The following is a 22,698-nucleotide window of genomic DNA, read 5'->3' on the forward strand; positions in this document are numbered from 1 at the left end:
GACTCCGCACAGACAGTGACCCAGCCGGGAATCGAACCTGGGACCCTGGAGCTGTGAAGCATTTATGCTAACCACCATGCTACTGTGCTGACCCTAACCACCATGCTACCGTGCTCCCCATCCATTACCCACTTACGTGCCATCGCTGCGTTGGCAGCCCAATAATACCCACAGAGGTTAGGCAGCGCCAGCCCCCCCATCCCTGCCCCACTCCAAGAACACCCTTCTCACCCTTGGGGTCCCGTGCGCCCACACAAACCCCGTAATGCTCCTGTTAACCCGCCTGAAAAAGGCCTTCGGGATAAGGATGGGGAGGCACTGGAACAGGAACAGAAATCTCGGGAGCACCGTCATCTTGACTGATTGCACCCTACCCGCCAGAGACAGCGGCAACATATCCCATCTCTTGAACTCCTCCTCCATTTGCTCCACCAGCTTTGTGAGGTTGAGCTTATGCAAGGCCCCCCAGCTCCTGGCCACCTGGACCCCCAAGTACCTGAAGTTCCTCTCCGCCCTTTTTAGTGGGAGCCTACCAATCCCCCCCTCCTGGTCCCCTGGGTGTACAATGAACAGCTCGCTCTTCCCCAGGTTGAGCTTGTACCCTGAGAAATCCCCCAAATTCCCTGAGAATCCTCATCACCTCTGGCATTCCCCCCACCGGGTCCGCCGGTGAGTCATCTGCATAGAGCGACACTCAGTGTTCCTCCCCACCCCGCACCAGCCCCCTCCAGTTCCTCGACTCCCTCAGCGCCATGGCCAGGGGTTCAATTGCCAGCGCAAAAAGCAGGGGGGACAAGGGACACCCCTGCCTCATCCCTCGGTATAACCGAAAATACTCCGACCTCCTCCTATTCGTGGCCACACTCGCCATCGGGGCCTCATATAACAGCCTCACCCACCTGACAAACCCCTCCCCAAACCTGAACCTTTCCAGCACCTCCCACAAGTACCCCCACTCAACCCTATCGAAGGTCTTCTCCGCGTCCAACGCCACCACTATCTCCGCCTCCCCTTCTACCGCCGGTATCATTATAACATTCAAGACCCTCCGTATGTTAGTGTTCAGCTGCCTCCACTTCACGAACCCCGTTTGATCTTCGTGGATAACCTGTGGCACACAGTCCTCTATCCTCGTGGCTAAAATCTTCGCCAACAGCTTGGCGTCTACATTTAAGAGTGAGATTGGCATGTATGACCCACACTGCAGGGGATCCTTGTCCCGCTTAAGGATCAAGGAAATCAGCGCCCGCGACATCGTCGGAGGCAGAGCCCCCCCTTCCCTTGCCTCGTTGAAGGTCGTAACCAACAGGGGGCCCAACAGGTCTGCATACATCTTATAAAATTCGACCGGGAACCCATCCGGCCCCGGCGCCTTCCCCGACTGCAAGCTCCCTATCCCTTTGACCAGCTCCTCCAGCTCAACCGGCGCCCCCAGTCCCTCCACATGTCCCTCCTCCACCCTCGGGAATCTCAGTCGGTCCAAAAAGCGCCCCACCCCTCCTCCTCCGCTGAGGGTTCGGACCGATACACTTCCTCATAAAAGTCCCTGAAGACCCCGTTAATGTCTACCCCCCTTCGCAACACATTTCCTCCCCTATCCTTAACTCCACCAATCTCCCTGGCTGCATCCCGCTTGCGGAGCTGGTGCACCAGCATCCTGCTCGCCTTCTCCCCATATTCATACACCGCTCCCTGTGCCTTCCTCCACTGAGCTTCAGCCTTTCTGGTGGTCAACAAGTCGAACTCAGCCTGGAGACTACGCCGCTCCCTCAGCAGTCCCTCCTCCGGAGCCTCCGCGTATCTCCTGTCCACCCTCATCATCTCCCCAACCAATCTCTCCCTCTCTCTCTGCTCTCTGCTCTCCCTGTGGGCTCGAATGGAGATCAACTCCCCCTTAACCACCGCCTTCAGCGCCTCCCAGACCGTTCCCACTCGGACCTCCCCGTTGTCATTGGCCTCCAGGTATCTCTCGATACATCCTCGAACCCGGCCGCCCACCTCCTCGTCTGCCAGCAGCCGCACCTCCAAGCGCCAAAGCGGGCGCTGGTCTCTCTTCTCCCCCAGCTCGAGGTCCACCCAGTGCGGGGCATGGTCAGAAATGGCTATCAACGAATACTCAGCATCCTCCACCCTAGCAATCAGCGCCCTACTCATAATGAAAAAATCATTCCGGGAATAGGCCTTATGCACATGGGAGAAGTATGAAAATTCCCTGGCCCTCGGCCTCGCAAACCTCCATGGATCCACCCCTCCCATCTGGTCCATAAACCCCCTCAACACCTTAGCCGCCGCTGGCCTCCTACCCGTCCTGGATCTGGATTGATCCAGTGGCGGATCCAGCACCGTGTTGGAATTCCCCCCCATTATCAGGGCCCCCGCCTCCAAATCTGGAATCCGGCCCAACATGCGGCGCATGAAACACGCATCGTCCCAATTCAGGGCGTATACATTGACCAGCACCTCTCGCTCCCCCTGCACCTTGCCGCTTACCATCACATACCTCCCGCCACTGTCTGCCACTACATTCAACGCCTCAAACGACACCCTCTTCCCCACCTGGATCGCCACTCCCCGATTTTCCTCAGTCCTCCACGTGCCCGCGCCCCCCGCTCAGCCCGTTCCCCACGGCGACATCCCCCATCCCGACCCCCTCTACATGCTCCAGCTCCTTCTTGGCCATTCCAGCAGCAACCCGGTATTCCCCCCCCAGCTAGGGCCCCCCCCACTAGCTGCGCAACCCCTTCCATTGTACTTCCGTAAGTCAGCCGACTCCTGCTGACCCCGGCTGCTCCCGCCACCCCAATGACCCTCCCCAGTTCAACACAACCACCCCCCCCCCCCCCCGTGCCGGCCCCGCCCACTGCTCTTCCAGCGCGGGAGAGAAGCCCGCGCTTCCATCCCGAGCCCCGCCCCCCCGACCCAACATGCGGGAAAAGACGGGCACATGACACAACAGGCCCGCGAACCACTCCCATACTCTCAACCAGAGAGAAAAAAAAACAGACGTGACAAAACGCCCAAGTAAACAGATAACAGTCCCAAAAAGCGAAAAAGCAGAACAGCAAAAAGACATCATCAAATAGAACCAATAAAAGCGAAAGGATACCAAGGAGGACAGAGCCTCCGGGCTGTGTACACCGTTCCCCAGTCCTCAGTTCAAGTCCAGCTTCTCTGCCTGGACGAAAGCCCAGGCCTCCACCGGAGAGTCAAAGTAGAGCTGGTGGTCCTTATAAATGACCCAGAGGCGTGTCGGCTGTAACAGGCCAAACTTGACCCCCTTCTTGTGGAGCACTGCCTTCGTCCGATTAAAACCACCCCTTCTCTTTGCCACCTCCGCACTCCAGTCCTGGTAGATCCTGATCTCCGCATTCTCCCACTTACTACTCCTCTCCTTCGTCGCCCATCTCAGCACACACTCTCACGGTCGACGAAGCGGTGAAAATGGACCAGCACCGCCCGAGGCAGCTCGTTTGGCTTGGGTTTCCTCAGCAGCACCCGATGGGCACCCTCCAGCTCCAAGGGTCCGTGGAACGACCCCGCGCCCATTAGCGAGTTCAGCATCATAGACGCATAGGCCCCCAAATCCAAACCTTACAGTCCTCGCTCTCCGAGGCCTTTTGCCGAAGCTCTCGGATCTCCGCACCCTGAGCCGTCCGGGTCGCCATGAGCTTGTCCAGGGAGGCCTTAAGCGGTTCCAGGATCTCTGCCTTCAGCTCCCTGAAGGAGCGCTGAAGCAGCTCCTGCTGCTCCCGCGCCCACTGCTGCCACGCTGCTGATTCCCCGCCCACCGCCATCTTCCCTTTCCTGCCTCGCACTTTTCTCTGCTCCAAAGCCGATTTTTTGACCGCTCCGCTCCTGGTCCAGGCCATCCACCGGTGGAGAATCTTAGAGGAAGTGTTCCCACACGGGGTAAAGTCCAACCAGTACCGCTACGGGCCTTTAAAAGAGCCCAAAAGACCAAAAATAGCGGGAGCTACCGAACGTGCGGCTTAGCTCCCCATCACCGCAACCGGAAGTTTGTAATTCCTCTCTTGAAGATAGTTTGATAAACCTCAAATTTATTTCTTCTAAACTAGAATATTGACATCCCTATCAATGTTTTATTAGAGAAAAGACAGTGAGGGCATAGTGAAAGTTTGAAGTGTGCGATTTAAAAAATATATATATTTGTTCATGGGATGTCGGCATTACTGGCAAGGCCAGCATTTATTGCCTATCCCTAATTGCCCTTCAGTAGGTAACAGAACAAAATGTAAGCTTGGTAATATAAGCTACTTGAATAACTTTGCGAGTTTCAAGAAGTGAACTGCCAAGAAGCACAGGGAATGCTGAATGATGATCAATTATTCAAAAAGTGAAAAGGGAATGGATTCATTCTCCTAGAAGTAACTTGGATGAAATGATCTTCACCAGAAACTTGAATAAACTGCACTGAATGTCTTGTCCTGTTCCTATCTTTTTGTTTTATAACAATGCAACATGGTTTTTCTTTTAGCCCTATGAAGACCATTTAAAAGATACAAAGTCCAGGAATCGTAAATATTTCCAGAAAAATCAAAATCTTAAACAAGTTCTAAAAAGGTAAAAAAGATAAATATCTTCAGTTCTGAAGAAGAGTCATATTAGATTTGAAACATCTGCTTCTCTCTCCACAGATGCTGCGAGAGCTGCTGAGTTTTTCAAGCACTTTTTGTTTTTCGTCCAGATCTCCAGCGCAGTATTTGGCTTTTAAAATAAATATCCTTCTTCATTGCTGCTCATTGACATTATGAAATGAAAAATGAAATGAAAATCACTTATTGTCACGAGTAGGCTTCAAATGAAGCTATTGTGAAAAGCCCCCCGTCGCCACATTCCGGCGCCTGTCTGGGGAGGCTGGTACAGGAATCGAACCGTGCTGGCCTGCTTGGTCTGCTTTAAAAGCCAGTGATTTAGCCCAGTGAGCTATTACATATAATAGCTGAGAAATTGTATTTTATTTGAAATTTTATTTAATTAATTTTATTTAAAATTTCTGCTTCATTTCTTAATCAAAAGATCTGCATCTACTTGTAACAGGCCACACAACACCTGTGTAGAATCCTTTGTTCTGGATTGAAACAGTGTAGTATCTGTTAAATGAGAACTTTAGGATCATCTCCGGCTTAATTTGGACACTAAAATCTAGAAATATTTTTAAACTCAGCTCAGGGTGACTTACTTTTCAAAACTTCATGTGTGGACTAGCTACTGGGAAATTGTACTGTTAATTTGTTCAGCCACCAGATCAAATTACAGTAAAGTTACTGCAACATTCTGGGTCACCGTCCATGTGGTTTGCACATTCTTCCTGTGTTTGCGTGTGCTTCGCCCCCACAACCCAAAAATGTGCAAACTGGGTGGATTGTCCACACTAAATTGCCCCTTAATTGGAAAAAATCAATTGGGTACTCTAAATTTAAACAAAAAAGGAAAAAAAAAGTTACTGCAACATTAGCGCTTGTGATATTAATCGAGTAGTCACATAGAACTAATGTATACAAACCTTTAATGAAGGTTCATTTTTACTCGCCCTATAATTCCCCTGACTCTTCTTGTTAGATGTTGTGTCTGAAATTTCTAAATGTATTGAATTTTTTTTTTGCCTGTTTTATCAGAGTGACTCAATTTCATCTTTAGCACATTACAAATGTGTCACAATGAAGAAGGCTGCCTTGGCAACGTTCCAACGGCACTCGCATGAATTAACATGGGCGGCATTCTCCGTTGGCTGACTCCGGAATCGGGAAACACGATTGGGCGGAGAATTGGTTTTGACGCCAAAATTGTGGCGGCCACCGGTTTCACGCCAAATCCTAATTCTCCGTTGCATCGACAGCGGCGTCAATGCGTTCCACTCCGAACGCACAGTAAACTCAGTTGGCATATCATTAGAGGGCCTGACCTGGTATTCTCCGGGTCCTCCTGATTCTCCGCCTCCACTGGGAGAATCTTTCCTCCATGATTTTGTGCCTAAAACATGGGCGTACAGGGCGCGTGGTGTCAGCTAAAACATGGGCGTACAGGGCGCGTGGTGTCAGTATACGTGCCAGGGGCTGGTTTAGCTCACTCGGCTAAATCGCTGGCTTTTAAAGCAGACCAAGCAGGCCAGCAGCACGGTTCGATTCCCGTACCAGCCTCCCCGGACAGGCGCCGGAATGTGGCGACTAGGGGCTTTTCACAGTAACTTCATTGAAGCCTACTCGTGACAATAAGCGATTTTCATTTCATTTTCAGGTGCGTTACCTTCTTTCTGCCGCTGTCTCTGGGGGAAGACTCCATCGTTCATTTTTAAAGGCCGGTTGCGGCCGGCATTTTATTTTTTGACTTTGATACTTTATTTCCAATACCTGATTTTTCTAAGTTTCTGACTTTTTACTACTGAAAATTAAACAATTTCAGTTGAACATGCGCATCCCTACATTTACACACAAAAACTTTGTTTTAAATATATTCCCATTTCTTTAGAAATTTAAACAAGTATAGAAAAAAGTACAAACTTGTTTTTACATTACAAACTATGACTTTAGATGAGATGAAGTAACTTGTGAAACACACACAATAGCACAATATTTCTTATTGGTTCCACTGCATTGCAACATCCAAGTCATCTCCTTCTCCATTCTCACCAAAAACACTGATTTCCTGGTTTCCAGAGAGTGGCGACACAAAGTGATCACTGTGTAGGCTTCTTCCAGTGCTGACATGTGTCAGCCGCATTGACTGGCCTCATTTGATCGATACTCCTGGGTGACAAACCTGTCCTAGCTTCCCTCTCACTGTCCAGTAGCTGCATCCACCCCAGTCACAGACTGCTGACCACTTCCCAACCAGTACTTCACGTTGTGGGAGTGCAAGCGGCCGTTACGCCAGCTGTTGAACAGCTTGACCACGGAGCCTCAGGTTGTATTTGCCGATCGGTGGCAGGGGACGGGACGAGCAGCGTTCAGAGGACGAGCATTAGAACAGAGCTCCAAGCTGGAGCCACTACCGTTAGCATCGCACGTTCACCTGGGCACCTATCAGCCTCTGTCCCTACCTCCCCCGCATGCGCGCAGTGACCAGCACACAGACCAGCCTGGCACCACGTGCCCCTTCAAACACCACAACCAATCGGCATTGTGGCCGACATTCTTAACCGGTCACAGCCATTGGGGACTTCTTCCCATGGTTGGGAAAGGCACAACCAACACCCGCCCGTTACCCACCCACGATCTGAGTTCTCATGTTCTCTACTTTTTAAAATGTGATTTAAAGAATAAGCATATAAATTCTGTTTCGCCTGCATTCTAATTTCACCATGGTACCATTTGTAGTACAGCTCTAATTTGTCCAATCTCCTGTGTACACTGTCGCCTCGTACATAGGAGATGCAAAGGGGGAATGAGACACTGAAAGAAAGCATATAAATTATGTTTTTAAAATCTCCAACAATAAAGGACTGGACAACACACTTGTAGAAATTAATTTTCAGTGCCAGAGAGTAGTTGGCTGTAATTAAGACTTATCACGCTGCTAAGACTTATCACGCTGCTAAACAAAACTTAAGTTGAAATAAATAAACCATAAATTTTCTGTCAACTTTCGAGCCCACCTGTCATATAAGTAAGCAATTCACACTGTCTCTTAGGATACTGGAAAATAAAGCTGGATGAACAGGCAACTCAAAGTAGCAACTTCCTGATTTATGTGTTTAATTATGCATGCGTGGTTGTGATCTAATTTATTCTTTGATTATGGTGAACCTTACTCGCCTTTCCGAAAGAGTGAGAGTATTACATTCAATTGCTGCTTTATTGTGATAGTAGGGTACTTGATTTTCTGAAAACAAAATACCGTAGATGCTGGAAATCTGAACTAAAAACAGAATATGCTGGAAACACTTCAGAGGTCAGGCAGCATCTGTGGGGAGTGAAACAGAGTTAACTTTTCAGGTCAAGAATCTTTCATCAGAACCAAGAAACATTCTATATAATGGGTTTTGATCAAGTGGTGGATGGGTGGGAGACACTGACTTTTTCTCCTAACCTGTACATCCACTACTTCGTCCAGACCTGTCAAAGAGTCATATTTTCAAGTTTTGATGAAGACTTTGCCTGAAAACATTAATCAGCTTCTGTTTTTCTGAGAAACTGCTTTTGTATGTCAGTGTTTTCTGTTTTGATTCTTTTGTGTCACGAGTGACTTTACATGTTATTTGACTGAAGCCTGTTCTTTGTTAAAACATAAAGGATATACTTAGTTTATGACATCTCGGATCTAGCTTTTCAGGTAGTGGCTGCTGGAATGGGAATGACAAAGAATTCATGAGTATCAAAGTTGAAAACATGGATTGCATGCAGGAAGCCACCTGTAAAAGATTGCTGAAGGTATTGGAACATGTTTATTCTTTTGAATATCCAACATCTGAAGTGTCTCAATTTAATGACATAGTGGATTAGTGTTATTGTGAGAGTATTCAATTTTTTATGTTACTATTCAAAGTAGAATTGGATCAAAATTTGAAACTTAAGATTCCAGAGCCTCTGCCCTTTTAAAAGCGTATGTTATCTCATTTGATAACCTTTTCTTTTGCCAGTTCCTGCACCATCTTCCTTTTCTTTCCATTAAATCTTGCTTCAGGTATTTCTCCTATTGATACTTGTCTTCAAGCAGCTTCTGAGAGGGAACTTCCCTTTGCTGTAAAATCTAGAGTCTGGTATGGAATTTAAAACACTTAATGTTAAATCAAAAATAAAAATAAAACACGAGTTATACAGTAATGTTCCTAATGTGGGGCAGCACGTTAGCACAGTGGTTAGCACAGTTGCTTCACAGCTCCGGGGTCCCAGGTCCGATTCCCGGCTTGGGTCACTGTCTGTGCGGAGTCTGCACGTTCTCCCCGTGTCTGCGTGGGTTTCCCGGGTGCTCCGCTTTCCTCCCACAGTCCAAAAATGTGCAGGTTAGGTGGATTGGCCATGCTAAATTGCCCTTACGGGGATAGGGTGGAGGCGTGGGCTTGAGTGGGGTGCGGTGCAGACTCGATGGGCCGAATGTGGGTTGTGGCTTGGAAAGGGTTAATAAACAGCAGCTTTCAATGAGCAAGGCGCGCACCACAGGAAAGCAGAGGCCATACAGAGGCTATGGGGAGAAAACGGACAGCGAGTGTTGCCTCGCGTCCTAAGCCAAACCGGAAAGCAAGAGCCATAGATTGCCCATCAGTTAGCTGCCCTGCTTTTAAAGTATTCATTCATAACTTAAGTAAAGTTTCCTGAGTTACTTCACTCGACTGTCTCCTGTTGCCTTTTTTGGTTAAAGTCACAAATGAACAAAAGTGAATTTGAGTTCGAATAATACCCAGAACTCTGAATGCACTAAAAGTGAAAGAGGGGGTGGGGGGGAAGTGGTGGTTGAGGTTGTTCTATTTTTAATTTTTTGTGTCAGGATATCCTTTAAAAATTGCACCCCAATCATTTAAAAACTAAATTGCTGGAGCCCGCCCCGCTGGTGTGACGGGGGACTCACCCCATCACTTTTAAAAAACAAATTCCTGGCAGCTTCCATACCTTTTTCCCGCCCCCTGTGCCAGTCTGCTGTAAAATGAGAAAATTCTTCCCGTGTTGTATTAATATGTTCCTCTATGTATATACAGCACACTAAATATGAAAAATCTTTTGTATGAGAGAATTGAGAATCCATGTATTGATCTATTAAAATATCTGGGGAAATCACATGTTGCCAGGGAATTCTTGGCAACTACTTTTGTATTAAATTAGAAAAACTGGCAGCAAAAACTACACCAGGATTTAATTTTTCTTTTACTTAACGGTTTAAAGATATTGGTTTCTAAGTAAATGAATCTCATTATCAAGACTTTGTACATTTCGGATGGAATAAATAATCCTATGTTGATCATCCAGTTTTGTTCTCCTTTCATAGAATATTTGCAAAGAAATGGGAGTCATTGATGTAAATGATCTTCTACCAGCTGTTCGCGAGAGGTCTAGGTTAGTAGCAGCCTATCCCAAACTACAGAAGGTAAAGCTTAGATTTAAATTATAGATTTTTTTCTTATCCACTCCATACTATTTTCACTTTTGAAAAATGTTTCATGTGGGGCCTAGTAAATAAAGGGCAATAGTTAAAACCTCTTTGATAAATTAAGGTCTTATGCGGATTACTTTTGTCCAAACTTATGGGCGGCATGGTAGCACAGTGGCTAGCACTGTGGCTTCACAGCTCCAGGGTCCCAGGTTCTATTCCCGGGTTGGTTCACTGTCTGCGGAGTCTGCGCATTCTCCCTGTGTCTGAATGGGTTTCCTCTGGGTGCTCCGGTTTCCTCCCACAAGTCCCGAAAGATGTGTTGTTAGGTAATTTTGACATTCTGAATTCTGCCTCTGTGTACCCGAACAGGTGCTGGAATGTGGGGACTCGGGGCTTTTCACAGTAACTTCATTGCAGTGTTAATGTAAGCCTACTTGTGATAGTAAAAATTATTATTATTAAAAACTTAATTGCCTCAACAAAATTTATTAAAGCAGTATAATTGTTTGATTTGTAACATGACAATTTATACATGTATCCCTGCCAAACATGCACTTGTAACTAAAATTTACACGCTACTTCAAAGTTGAAACATACTTTAGTTCCTAGAATCAATGGAATCTAGAATGGTAGAATTAGTTTGATTAGAAACTTAGTTTGGCACCAAGCCAAATCATTGATGCTAGTCAACCACTGTCAATCTTGAACTTCACTAACCCTTTCACCAATTATTGTGCAGCGTTGGTCTATGATGGTAGATAATGAATGGAAATAACTGCAAAAGGCCAAAGCATACCAATATATTTATTAAAAACCCATTTAACACTTTTTAAAAAATTTTTATGAGATTAGTTTTTTCCTAGTTTAAAATCCATTCTATAATGTCTTTTTGATTTTACAATTTTCTTTCAGATTTTAAATTATCTTAACTCTATTGTAAACAGTGAATATGGTCCAACAGATATTTATAAACTGAGGCAAAAATTGCTTCCACAACTCCAAGCAGAAGCTATTCCAGACAATATTTTGGTGTATATGCACCTTGTTGATACTATAGAGGTGTGGGCTGAACAATTAATAGCATTGTAACATATATTTGTCATGTAGTGCAATCTAATTATTATTGATTTATAAATACTCTTAATTGTGGAATACTATTTATCGAGCTGTTGAACTCTGGAGGGTGCGATGATGTCACTGATGTCACTGGACTAGCAATCCAGAGGCCCAGACGGATGCCCTTGGGATATGGGTTCAAATCTCACCATGACAGCTGGTGGAATTTCGATCCAATTAATAAAATTCAATTAGATTCAGTTAAGAATGAATTAAAAACTAGTCTCAGTAATTGCCGTAAAATCCCATCTGGTTCACTAATGTCCTTTGGGAATAGAATTTGTTGTCCTCATCTCGCCCTTACCTAAATGTGGCTCCAAACCCACTCTTAGCCTCTTAAATGGCTTCTTAAATTGGCTAGCTAACCATTTAGTTGTATGAAACTGCAAAGGAATTAACTGGACGGAACAATGGCACATTGTTGACCCTGCAAAGTCGTCCTTACTAACATCTGGGGATTTATGCCGAAATTGAGAGACCTGCCCACAGACTATTCAAGCACTAGCCTGATATAGTCATGCTCACGGAATTATATCTTATATCCAATGTCCCAGACACTACCATCACCATCCCCGGGTATGTCCTGTCACACTTTCCACTGACAGGACAGACTCACCAGAGGTGGGGGTACACAGCCAGAGGGGAGTTATCCTGGAGGTCCTCAGCATTGACTCTAGACCTCATCATGTCTTATGACTTGGCATCAAGTCAAAAATGGGGAGGGGGCATCAATATCGATCACCAAGAGTGGTTTGGTAGCACCACTATGGACCAAGCACATTTAGTCCTAAAGACAGAGCTCCTAGATTGGGTTTGCAGCAGGTGGTGAGGGAAAAACTACTTGTCCTTGTCTTCACAAATCTACAGATATGAGATTGTAACGGTTGGAGTGACCACTGCACAATCTTTGTGGAGATGAATCTCCACATTGACGATACTCTCCACTGTGAAGTGTAGCACTTCACTGAAAAAACTGGGATAGATTTTGAACTGATCTAGCAATTCAAAATGAGGCATTGATGAGGCGCCGTGAGCCATTAGCAGTATCAGAATTGTATTCGGCCACAATCTGTAACCCTATGGCCTGGCATATCTATCACCCCACCATTACCATCAAGTCAGGGGATCAACCCTGGTTCAATGAAGAGGGCATGCCAGGAGCCAGCACCAGTCATACCTGAAAAATGAGGTGTCAACCTGATGAAGCTACAACAAAGGACTATTTACATGCCAAACGATATAATCAGCCTACGGTAGTCAGAACAAAGTGATGTCACAGCCTAAGGATCTGATCAAAGCTCTGCAGTTCTACCACATTCAGTTTTGATTGGTGGTGAACAATTCAACAGTAACTGGAGGAGGAGGCTCCACAAATACCCCATTTTCAGTGAGTGCAAAAGTAAAGGCTGAAGCATTTGCAGCCACCTTCAGCTCGAAGTGCCGAATGGGGATCCATCTCTGCCTTCTCCTGCAGTCCACAGTATCACAAATACCAATTTGATTTATTCCATGTGATAGCAAGCAATGACTGAAAGTGTTGGACCCTTCAAAGACTATGGGCCCTCACAATGTTCCAGCAATAGTACTGAGAACCTGTGCTCCAGAACACGCCGTGCCTCCAACCAAATTGTTCCAGCTACAACATTGGCATCTACCTGACAAACTGGAAATGTACCCTTTCCACAAAAGGCAGGTTAAATCTAACCTGGCCAATTCAGTCCACTCTCGATCATCAATAGAGTGATGGAAGGTGTTGTCGACAGTGCTATCAAGCAGCTCTTTCACAGGAATAACCCACTCACTGACACTGATGAGCTTGGGTTCCAGCAAGGTCACCCAGCTCCTGATTTTGTTACAGCCTTAGTTTCAAATGTGGGCATAAAAACTGAACTCCAAAGATGAGGCAAGAGTGTCTGCATTTGACATCAAATCAGCATTTCAGGGAATGTGGCAACAAGAAGCCCCAGTAAGGCTGAAGACAATAGGACAAACTCTCCACTGGTAGGAGTCATACCTAGCATGAGTCAAATTGGTTGCGGTTGTTGGAGTTCAATCATCTCAGTCCTTGGACATTGCTGCAGGATTTTTCCAGTCTTAGGCCCAACCACCTTCTGCTTATTAACAACCTTCCCTCCATCATAAGGCTAGAAGCATTGATGTGCAATCATCCATGAACAATTTTCAGGACCATTTCTGATTCATCAGATATTGAAGCAGTCCGTGTCCACACAAAGTAAGACCTGGATAAAAGTCAGGTTTGGACTAATTAGTGACAAGTAACATGTGTGCCACACAAGTGGCAGGAAATGACTATATCTAACAACAGAGAATTGAACCATTTACCCATGACATTCAATGTCATCACTATCACTAAATCCCCACTATTAACATCCTGGGAGCCACCACTGACTAGCAACTGAACTGGGTCAGCCATATAAATACTGTGGCTACATGGTCAGAGGCTGGGAATTCAGCAGCGAGTATTCATCTCCTGACTCCCCAAAGTCTGTCCATCTACGAGCACAAGTCAAGACTGATGAAATAGAATTATAGAATTTACAGTGCAGAAGGAGGCCATTCGGCCCATCGAGTCTGCACCGGCTCTTGGAAAGAGCACCCTACCCAAGGTCCACACCTCCACCCTATCGCCATAACCCAGTAACCCTACCCAACACTAAGGGCAATTTTTGGACACAATGGGCAATTTAGCATGGCCAATCCACCTAACTCGCACATCTTTGGACTGTGGGAGGAAACCGGAGCACCAGGAGGAAACCCACACAGACACAGGGAGAACGTGCAGACTCCACACAGACAGTGACCCAAGCCGGGAATCAAACCTGGGACCCTGAAGCTGTGAAGCAATTGTGTTATCCACAATGCTACCGTGCTGCACAAATAGTCTCTGCTTGCCTGGATCAGAGCAGTTCCAACAACACTAAAGAAGCTCAAATACTATCCAGGACAAAGCAGCCACTTGATTGAACAAAGAACAATACAAAACAGGAATAGGCCCTTTGGCCCTCTTAGCCTGTACTGGTCATGATACCACCCTTGGCCAAAACCTTCAGCACTTCCTAGTGCTGTATCCCTCCATCCCCATCCTATCCATGTATTTGTTGAGATGCCTTTTGAATGCCATTAATGTATCTAAAGATTGGTACCCCGTCCACAAACGTTCATTCCCTCCATTACCAACATACAGTGGCAGCAGTGTGTACCATCTACATGATGCACTGTAGGAACTCACGAAGGTTCCTTAGACAGCACCTACAACCTAAAGGACAAAGACAGCAGATGCATTGGAACACCATCACCTGCTAGCTTTCTCCTCCCCCCCCCCCCCCACCCACACAATCTGCATACCATCCTGCATAGGAACTATATCATCGTTTTTTCTTTATCACTGGTTGTTCACTTCTTCTGTTGCTGGATCAATTTAAGAGAAATCTGCTGGTGAACCTATTAAACCTGCTCCTATGCATCATACACAAGGAACCAAGTGCAGCATCATTTGTGAATGGGAGAAAATACAACTGCCCCTCCTTGTTCTTAATTTTAGACGTATTCAGAAACACTTACTTTTCATTACCATGCTTTCCTCAACTGGCCTGTCAATAAATTGCCTCTGCTTTTTGACTCCACCAACTTTTATTCTGGCTTTGGATACACTCAACATAGTGATGGTCTTATTAATTAAAATGGGCAAAGATATTTCCAGTTACAGATAAAATTCAATATTGTGGTGTCCTTGTTAATTAAAATAGGGGCCTTATCAATTGAAATAGACATTTAAATTTCAGTTATAAATAAAGGTATGTGCACTATTTTGTTTTCATTGTGAGTGCTCAGCATACAAGATCGTGTGCCTACTAGGAAGTATGAATTTCTGATTGAAGCAGTCTTACAGCTATATACCATTTTAATACTGAATGTGTTTGATTCATATATTTTAATTTTCTTTGTTCAGGGTTTGTATGGCTCTTTAAAAAGGTTGTCAGAGTTGATACGTGGAAAATCTATGGATGTATATGACTCAAGTGATGAAGTCAGGGTTGAGGACCTGCAATTGACAGTGGATGCAATTTTGGATGATCTTGGAAATAAACATGAAAATACTGCATTAAAAGTATGCCTCATTTGTCAAAATTGATTATTTCCCTTTTGCATTCTGATCCTGAAATGTTTAGGTGAGGGAGAAGAATGTACTCCTACATTTTATTGATAATATGCAGCTAAAACCCAGCACATTTTTGCTTTATTGGTGTTATCATTGCCCTATTTTCAAAGTGTAAATTAATGTTTTTCCATTCTACATATGAAAAGAAGAAAGTTTTTTATTACATTTGTTTCTGCTTTTATTTTTAATCTTGGAATCTGACAGATCTGGTTCACTTTCAAAAACTGCATTTGAGCTGTATGGTGAGATTTAAAAATTCTAAAATATTTATAAAAACAGGAAAGTATTTTTTTGCATTTTTCTATTTAAACTACGGTATCTTGGGACAGACACTCGAGCAATCTGCTGGGCAGGCAGTTAAAATTGCCCAAGGAACTTGCCAACCTAGTTAAAATTATGATTACAATGTCAAAAGATTTCAAATATGCCTTTTTTTCCAAACACAAAATTAAATTGACAATTTTCTGTTAAATTGAAAGTGATAATCAGACAAAATTAATATGGGGAAGAACAGTGTGATGGGGCCAGAGGTAGTCGGGTCATATTTGGAATGGACTAATTAGCTACCTTTTCTACTGAAATTGTTTTGGTTCTATGAATTACTCCAGTTGCATGCAACAGTTTAACCTCTGGATCAGAGCTGCGTAACTCCTTTCAAGTTCTTTATTGCGTTGTATACATTGCTCTAATTGATTTGGCAATGGGACATCTGCTTCATGGTGTTAAAAGTTGAATCTGATAATTGGGTAAGGGATTATATGAGAAAGCTTGTCTTCTGAGACATACATAGAATCGTATTGCTAATTATTGGCTTAGAATTTATTAATATGTCCCTGAAATGATGAGCGATGCAAGGACAAACTAATTGTTTATCATTCTAGGAGTGTAAGCATGCTTCACCACAAACACCGGAGGGTATTGTCTCCCATTTCCAGAAACTGTTTGATGTGAGTTCTCTCAGTGGAGTCTATCCTAGGATGAATGAAATATACTCTAAACTTGGTGAAATGAGCAATGCTATGAAAAATCTCCGACATGTTTTGGGGTTAGGTAAGAAACTTAAAATTTAGTGTTCTTTAATATCTGTTATATTTTGTTATAAAATTTAAACGTGACATTGTTAGGAAGAAAGTACAAAATAAGAGATCATTTAATTACAGTTATCTCAAATTTATTTAATAGATAAGATAACATAAATACAAAATTACAAATAACATTTGTTTATTTTCTTGTGATAAGGTAACCCTTTTGAAAACTTTAACTGCTTTTCAGCTGAATCCACTCCTCCTAGTGTGTTAGTGAATACGATTGGAAAATTGTGCAGCACTGTCAATGCTGACACCTACAGACAAGTGCAGCAACTCCTGGGCACCCAGGAAATAGACAGGTAATGGTTAGGTGTCTCAAACACCTGTACACTAAAGTTGTGTCTGCCTAACATTTAATTATAGAATATGTGAAATTAGATTGAATTCACCTTTGGCATTACAGATTATTCCTGCAATAATGTTTGTATAATAGAATAAGGATAATTCTTCCTCATTAACAAAAATCCTATTATCTTGTAAAAATATTACGTTTTAATTTTTGTTTTATAAATTAAACGCCACCTTTCTGTTTAGTAGCAATACTATTTACTACCATGTGGAGATAGTCGAGGTGAAATCAGAGATGCCTTTGAGGAGAAGCTAGAATATTCCGTGAGGGAGAGCAGAATAATGGATATGCAGATAGGGTTAGATGAAGTAGGTTCATGCATAGTATTAACACCAGCACAGACTCAGTAGCATGGAATAAATTCTTCCAGTACTGTAAATACTGTGTAGTTTACCATTTCTTGTCACATTTTGGTAATGGCAGGTTTTAAATGACACCGTGGCAGCGTATATCTTAATTCATGTATGATAATGCAAAAATGCAAGTGTTTAATGTTAAACCAGACATGGTGACTATTAATCTAAGTTAATCAGAAGCTTTATTCCACCTGGTCTAGCTGGAAATTAGGTAAAAAGTAAGATTTAATTGGAATATATTGCCCTTCTGCAAATGCTTGATTCTAAATGTCAGAAAGCTGCCTGATAGATCAAAGGCATTTATTGGAACTGGTAGATCAAAGTTTTTACTTACAGCTATGCACAAGACAAACTGCACAAAATAAAATCTAGCACTTTGTAGCATCAGTGAGAATTTGTAGAAAAGTATGTCATAATAAATGTGTTAAAAATAAAAGCAGCCTTTATTAAAAGAGAATATACATATAAAGCAACTCAGAATCCAAAGTACTTTAAAGTAAAGAACAAATACTTCAATGTATGAAACACGACATCTAATTTGCACACAGCAAGGCCCCATAAACAGCAATGAAATAAGTTACCACATCATCAGATTTACGTGTTGTTGGGGGTTAAAGGTTGACTAGGACACTGGTAAAATGTCTGCTCTTTGTGGAATAGTGCTGATGAATCTGAAGACATAGATATAGTACATAGAACAGTACAGCACAGAACAGGCCCTTCGGCCCTCGATGTTGTGCCGAGCAATTATCACCCTACTCAAACCCACGTATCCACCCTATACCCGTAACCCAACAACCCCCCCCCCCCTTCTTAACCTTACTTTTTTAGGACACTACGGGCAATTTAGCATGGCCAATCCACCTAACCCGCACATCTTTGGACTGTGGGAGGAAACCGGAGCACACACGGGGAGGACGTGCAGACTCCGCACAGACAGTGACCCAGCTGGGAACCGAATCTGGGACCCTGGAGCTGTGAAGCATTTATGCTAACCACCATGCTACCGTGCTGCCCCATGTGGGGTCTCTGTTAATAACCTTATCCAAATTACAGTGCTGTACTCCCTTACAACTAGATTAGCCTAGATTATCTGTTGGAACTTAAATTCACAACCTTCTGGCACAGCAGCAAGACTGTTACAACTGAGGCAAGACTGATGTCAATTAGGGATTTAAAAAATAATTATGCGGGTTTCTGTCAGCCGCACTTTGGTAATTGAAAGCATTCTTTAATATAGATGATGCCAAACTCTGCTTCTGATTGTCCTAAAACAGTCTTATTGTGCTTCTAAAGGTTTTACTGAAAGCCATACAAAACACAAGACTATATTATGATTGATTTCACACTAAAACGTAAAATGCACTGGGAGGATTGTTTTTTTCCCTTATCTATAAATCAGGTGAACTCTACAGTTGACATATAGGGTGTATGAGGGCCTTAGATTGAGTTTGCTGCAGTTAAAGAAAACCATTTTTTAATGGGGCATTGCCTTCAATACAAACTTGCTGTTAAGTAAAGAGACATGTTTGCACTAAGAAAGACATTAATTCTTTTTAGCATAATCACTAAATTGGAAGAACATGAAGAATTCTTTCCAGCATTCTATACAGTTTTTCGAGACTTGCTGCAGATATTGGGTAAGAACCGCCCCTAAATTATTTTACCAGTTCTTCTTATATATTAAGTGTACGTTTTTTATGGAATTGGAATCTAGATAATTTGCTAATGCCTGCATTTTGTTTTGATCCTGGATGAGGTTTTCTTGGAAATCGGCAAAACTAATGTTCCTGGACCGGACCCCAACATTTGCCATCATACCGGACAGAAATCCCAATTTTTAAAAAATTTATAAAATGGTGTGGAAAGGATACTTCGCTCCATAGAATCATAGAATTTACAGTGCAGAAGGAGGCCATTTGACCCATCAGGTCTGCACCGGTCCTTGGAAAGGAGTGATTCCATCCAAAATCAGGGATATGGTATATTAAAACAAACTTTATTATTACACAGTATTATACTACATTAACATCACAGAAATATAACTCAACAATAAAGTGAACCACTTTAATTCCTAACAGATACCATCTTTATCTTCAATCAAGCAAAATCCATCATGGGTCAAAAAACATTTTTAAATGCAGTTAGTAAACATAAGACTATACCTGCCATACACTTCAATAGAGTTTATTATAAAGGACTGCTTAGAGAGAGGGCGATCCTGTCAGGAAACAGCCTGTAGATTCTTGTCTGTGTCAGACTACTGCTTAACCTGACAGACTTTTGCAGAAGCTGCTGTTCTGTTTATGACCAGAAAGAAAACTAACTCCAAAAACTGACTGCCACAGACCTAGCTCCTCCCATTACAAAATTATCCCTTTCCCATTCAATTCCAATGACCTCATTACTTAACTTTAAACACCATGGGCGGAATTCTCTGGTCTCCGATGCCAAAATCGGGTTCGGCAATCGGCTGAAGAATATGTGTTTGCGACGAAATCAGGGGTGGCGCCACTTTCGCGATGCTCCACACCTCCAAAGCGGGTAACTCTAGGAGTACGCCGCATGCCGTATCGACGGCCTCAGGACGTTACCTGAGGCCCCCCCCCAATGGACCGCCCCCCACCAGCCAAGTTCCCGATGGTGTTGGTCTCTCATGCTATTTTGTTTCGGGAACTCGGAGTGGTGGCTGCGGACTCGGTCCAGCACTGCCACAGTCTGAGGAGAGCTGACCCGCGGGCAGGGGAGACTTTGGCAGGGGCTGGGGCACTGGTGGGGCTTGTCCGGGGGATGCGAGCCTGGCCAAAGGGGTGGCACTATTTGGCAGGCTGGGTCCGCGTGCGGCCGGTGCCTTGTTGCACAGCACAGGCGCTGCAGGCCGTGCGCATGTGCTGCCATGGACCCGGCAATTCTCCGGCCGCATTGGCAGCTGGAGCCGGGTGCTCTACGCTGCCTGCCTGCTATCCTCCCACCAAATGGAGGATTGGTGGCCATTTTGTGCTGATTATCCGGTCAAAAAACATCACTGTTCCTACGCTGGCATCAGGGCATAGCCTGAAAATCGGAGAATCCAGCCCAATATCTCTAATTATCTGCTCCCCAGAAATCATAACAAAAAAAACCATTAGCCTCACTTTGTGAACAAAAACATTGCTTGAAACAACAGTTTTACGACACTTGTACGACATCTTAATTTCATCTTCTGCAACGAATGTCTTTTAAAAAAAATACTGCACCAGATACATATAATGCAATATATATATACCCATTTCTTACATTCATCACAATGGCGGGTAGGAAAAGTGATGTTTAACTCGCTGATGACAACGGCAGCTTTTCCCGCCATATTGCGTGACACTTAGTGCCAAAAATGTCTGTGCACGGGTACTATGCAGTACCGTTGGCAGGTGGCCTCTGATTCATCACATGATTGGCAGGGCACCATTACCTCAGCGCTTTAATGATCGGGGTGGCATAGCCAGCACACTTGCTGCTGGGAAGTCATGGCTCCAAAACCCACTGCCTCCCTGGAGCACCTGGATGCAGTGGAGACCTGCAGCAATGTGACAAAACTGCGCTTTGCACAAAAATCTGCCTGAAATATTACCAGTACAGCTAATAGCATGCAGAACAGGACAGCCTCCAGTGTCCCAAGAGCATGAATGATCATCTCTGTTATGCCAGGTTAATTCACTCTCATCACAGTCAACTCACACACCCATTAGGTATCTACAAGGGTCTCAAGCTCAAGGGAGGTTAGGTGGATTGGCCATGAAAAATTGCCCTTGGTGTCCAAAAAAAAAGGTTAGGAGGGGTTATTGGGTTACGGGGATAGGGTGGAAGTGAGGGCTTAAGTGGGTCGGTGCAGATTCGATGGAATGAATGGCCTCCTTCTGCACTGTATGTTCTATGTATATTCTATGAAACCACCACACACATCTTCATCTCCCCTCTGGGTTGTGTCCTCGTCATCTTGCTGTTTCCACTCACCATCCACACATGCTAGGCATCCTAACATCTGCTCTGGCGCATGCCCAGTTTGCACTCTCCAGGGAGAAATCCCAGACGGGTGGAGGTGAAAGTCCTCACAAACGTTGATAAGAGGAGCCATCCAGCTGGCCAGAGAAGATGTGGACCATTCCTGTGCTGATGGTGAGGCCATCAGTGATAAACCAAGGGAGAATCCAGCACTGCAGCCTCCATGAGACAGTAATCCTGTGCGTCATGGCTCCTGTTTCTCAGGCCCCTGTCATGAATTAATGAACTCCTTTCTTTCACAGGTACATCTGGGAAGTAGCTGAGGGACTAGCACCAAGAGCAGTACGAAGAGGAATTCACAGACCCTGACATTGAAGACCTGTCACAGCACACACCCACACCCTCCACCTGTGCACACCGCACACCCACACCATCTCGATGAGACCTGGTTTTAGAGCAGCCTTGAGGTCCCAATCTGGTGAGCACCTCATCCTGTCTGATCCATAGCATTTCAAGGTGCCGGCATCGGAGTATTGCTGGAGGCCAGGAATCTGCCGAGTCCAAGTCAGATGATGATCTTCTGGATTTGGTCATGCTTCAGTTGCTCTAAAAAAGGCATACTCGGGAAAATCAGGAAGTAATGTCTGATTCACTCTCGGTGATTGTGCGACACTCCACGAATCTAGGTCAACACAGCTAAGGTGACGGCTGATGTATAGACCTTGGTGCAAGACTCTGTCCTCCACTGCTGCAGGATATGCATGCCATGGTGCCGGCATTTGCTGGAATCCATCAGTACCAACGCCAGAGGACGGTGGGGCTTCTTGATCTCACTCCTCTATATCCCAAGGTGGAAGCCTCCCTTGGGCACCCATACGGAGGACAATCAGCTGGTGCACTGCCCGGGCTCATCCACGTTGGTGACTCCCAGAGTGTCCAGCCCACCCAAATCTCCTGCTTCAGCTCCAACTCCACTGGCCAAGGAGGATGGCACTGCCACGCAGCAGGACCCCAAAAACAGGCCGGGGCCTCTCAGGGACTGGCCCTCTGGAAGATGCCTGCCAAGGTCATCACAAGCAACAGGGCTTGGCAGGCAATTGGCTGCCTCCACCTCTGCTGTGGATGTTGGGATGCACCAAAATGTCGTTGCAGGGTTAGATAGGTTAAGAAGCTCTAGTTGCATAGCACAGGTATGGGTCTTGAGCATTGTACATAATGTTCACCACTGTAAATAATCTCCCACTAATTGCACCCTTGCTATGGCTCCTTGGTCTGATCTGTTGTGTTCCTATAATTCCGAAGTGAAATAAAGTAGCTTTGCTGAAGAGTCATTCAGACTCGAAACATTAACTCTGTTCTCTTTTGCACAGATGTTGTCAAACCGGCTGAGATTTTCCAGCACTTTTGATTCTCAAGTGAAAACCTGATTTGTGCAGATGAAGATAATGTGCTCAATCCAGGGCTTCCTCCATTTACTTAGTGCAAGGTTCCCAGCACACTGATGTGTTCATTGACTGTGAAGGATGCCATCAGTCATGCATGTATCTCGTAGGGAATGAGGATGTCTCCCATAACGTGCAAGGCTTGCAT

The 22,698-nt window shown here is 44.7% G+C and overlaps 1 protein-coding gene across 1 annotated transcript in view; it reads left to right on the forward strand.

Annotated features, from left to right (window-relative positions):
• Nucleotides 1-22,698, forward strand: part of cep70 (centrosomal protein 70) — a 79,182-nt gene that overhangs the window by 53,174 nt on the left and 3,310 nt on the right. Inside the window, exons 12-18 of the mRNA XM_038790299.1 lie at nucleotides 4,496-4,581; nucleotides 8,282-8,387; nucleotides 9,937-10,035; nucleotides 15,128-15,286; nucleotides 16,219-16,387; nucleotides 16,610-16,724; nucleotides 18,691-18,770. Coding sequence (XP_038646227.1) covers nucleotides 4,496-4,581; nucleotides 8,282-8,387; nucleotides 9,937-10,035; nucleotides 15,128-15,286; nucleotides 16,219-16,387; nucleotides 16,610-16,724; nucleotides 18,691-18,770 — 814 coding nt within the window. The remainder of the gene's footprint in view (nucleotides 1-4,495; nucleotides 4,582-8,281; nucleotides 8,388-9,936; nucleotides 10,036-15,127; nucleotides 15,287-16,218; nucleotides 16,388-16,609; nucleotides 16,725-18,690; nucleotides 18,771-22,698) is intronic.

The sequence above is a fragment of the Scyliorhinus canicula genome, chromosome 2 (assembly GCF_902713615.1).
Source record: "Scyliorhinus canicula chromosome 2, sScyCan1.1, whole genome shotgun sequence".
NCBI classification, from domain to species: Eukaryota; Metazoa; Chordata; class Chondrichthyes; order Carcharhiniformes; family Scyliorhinidae; genus Scyliorhinus; species Scyliorhinus canicula.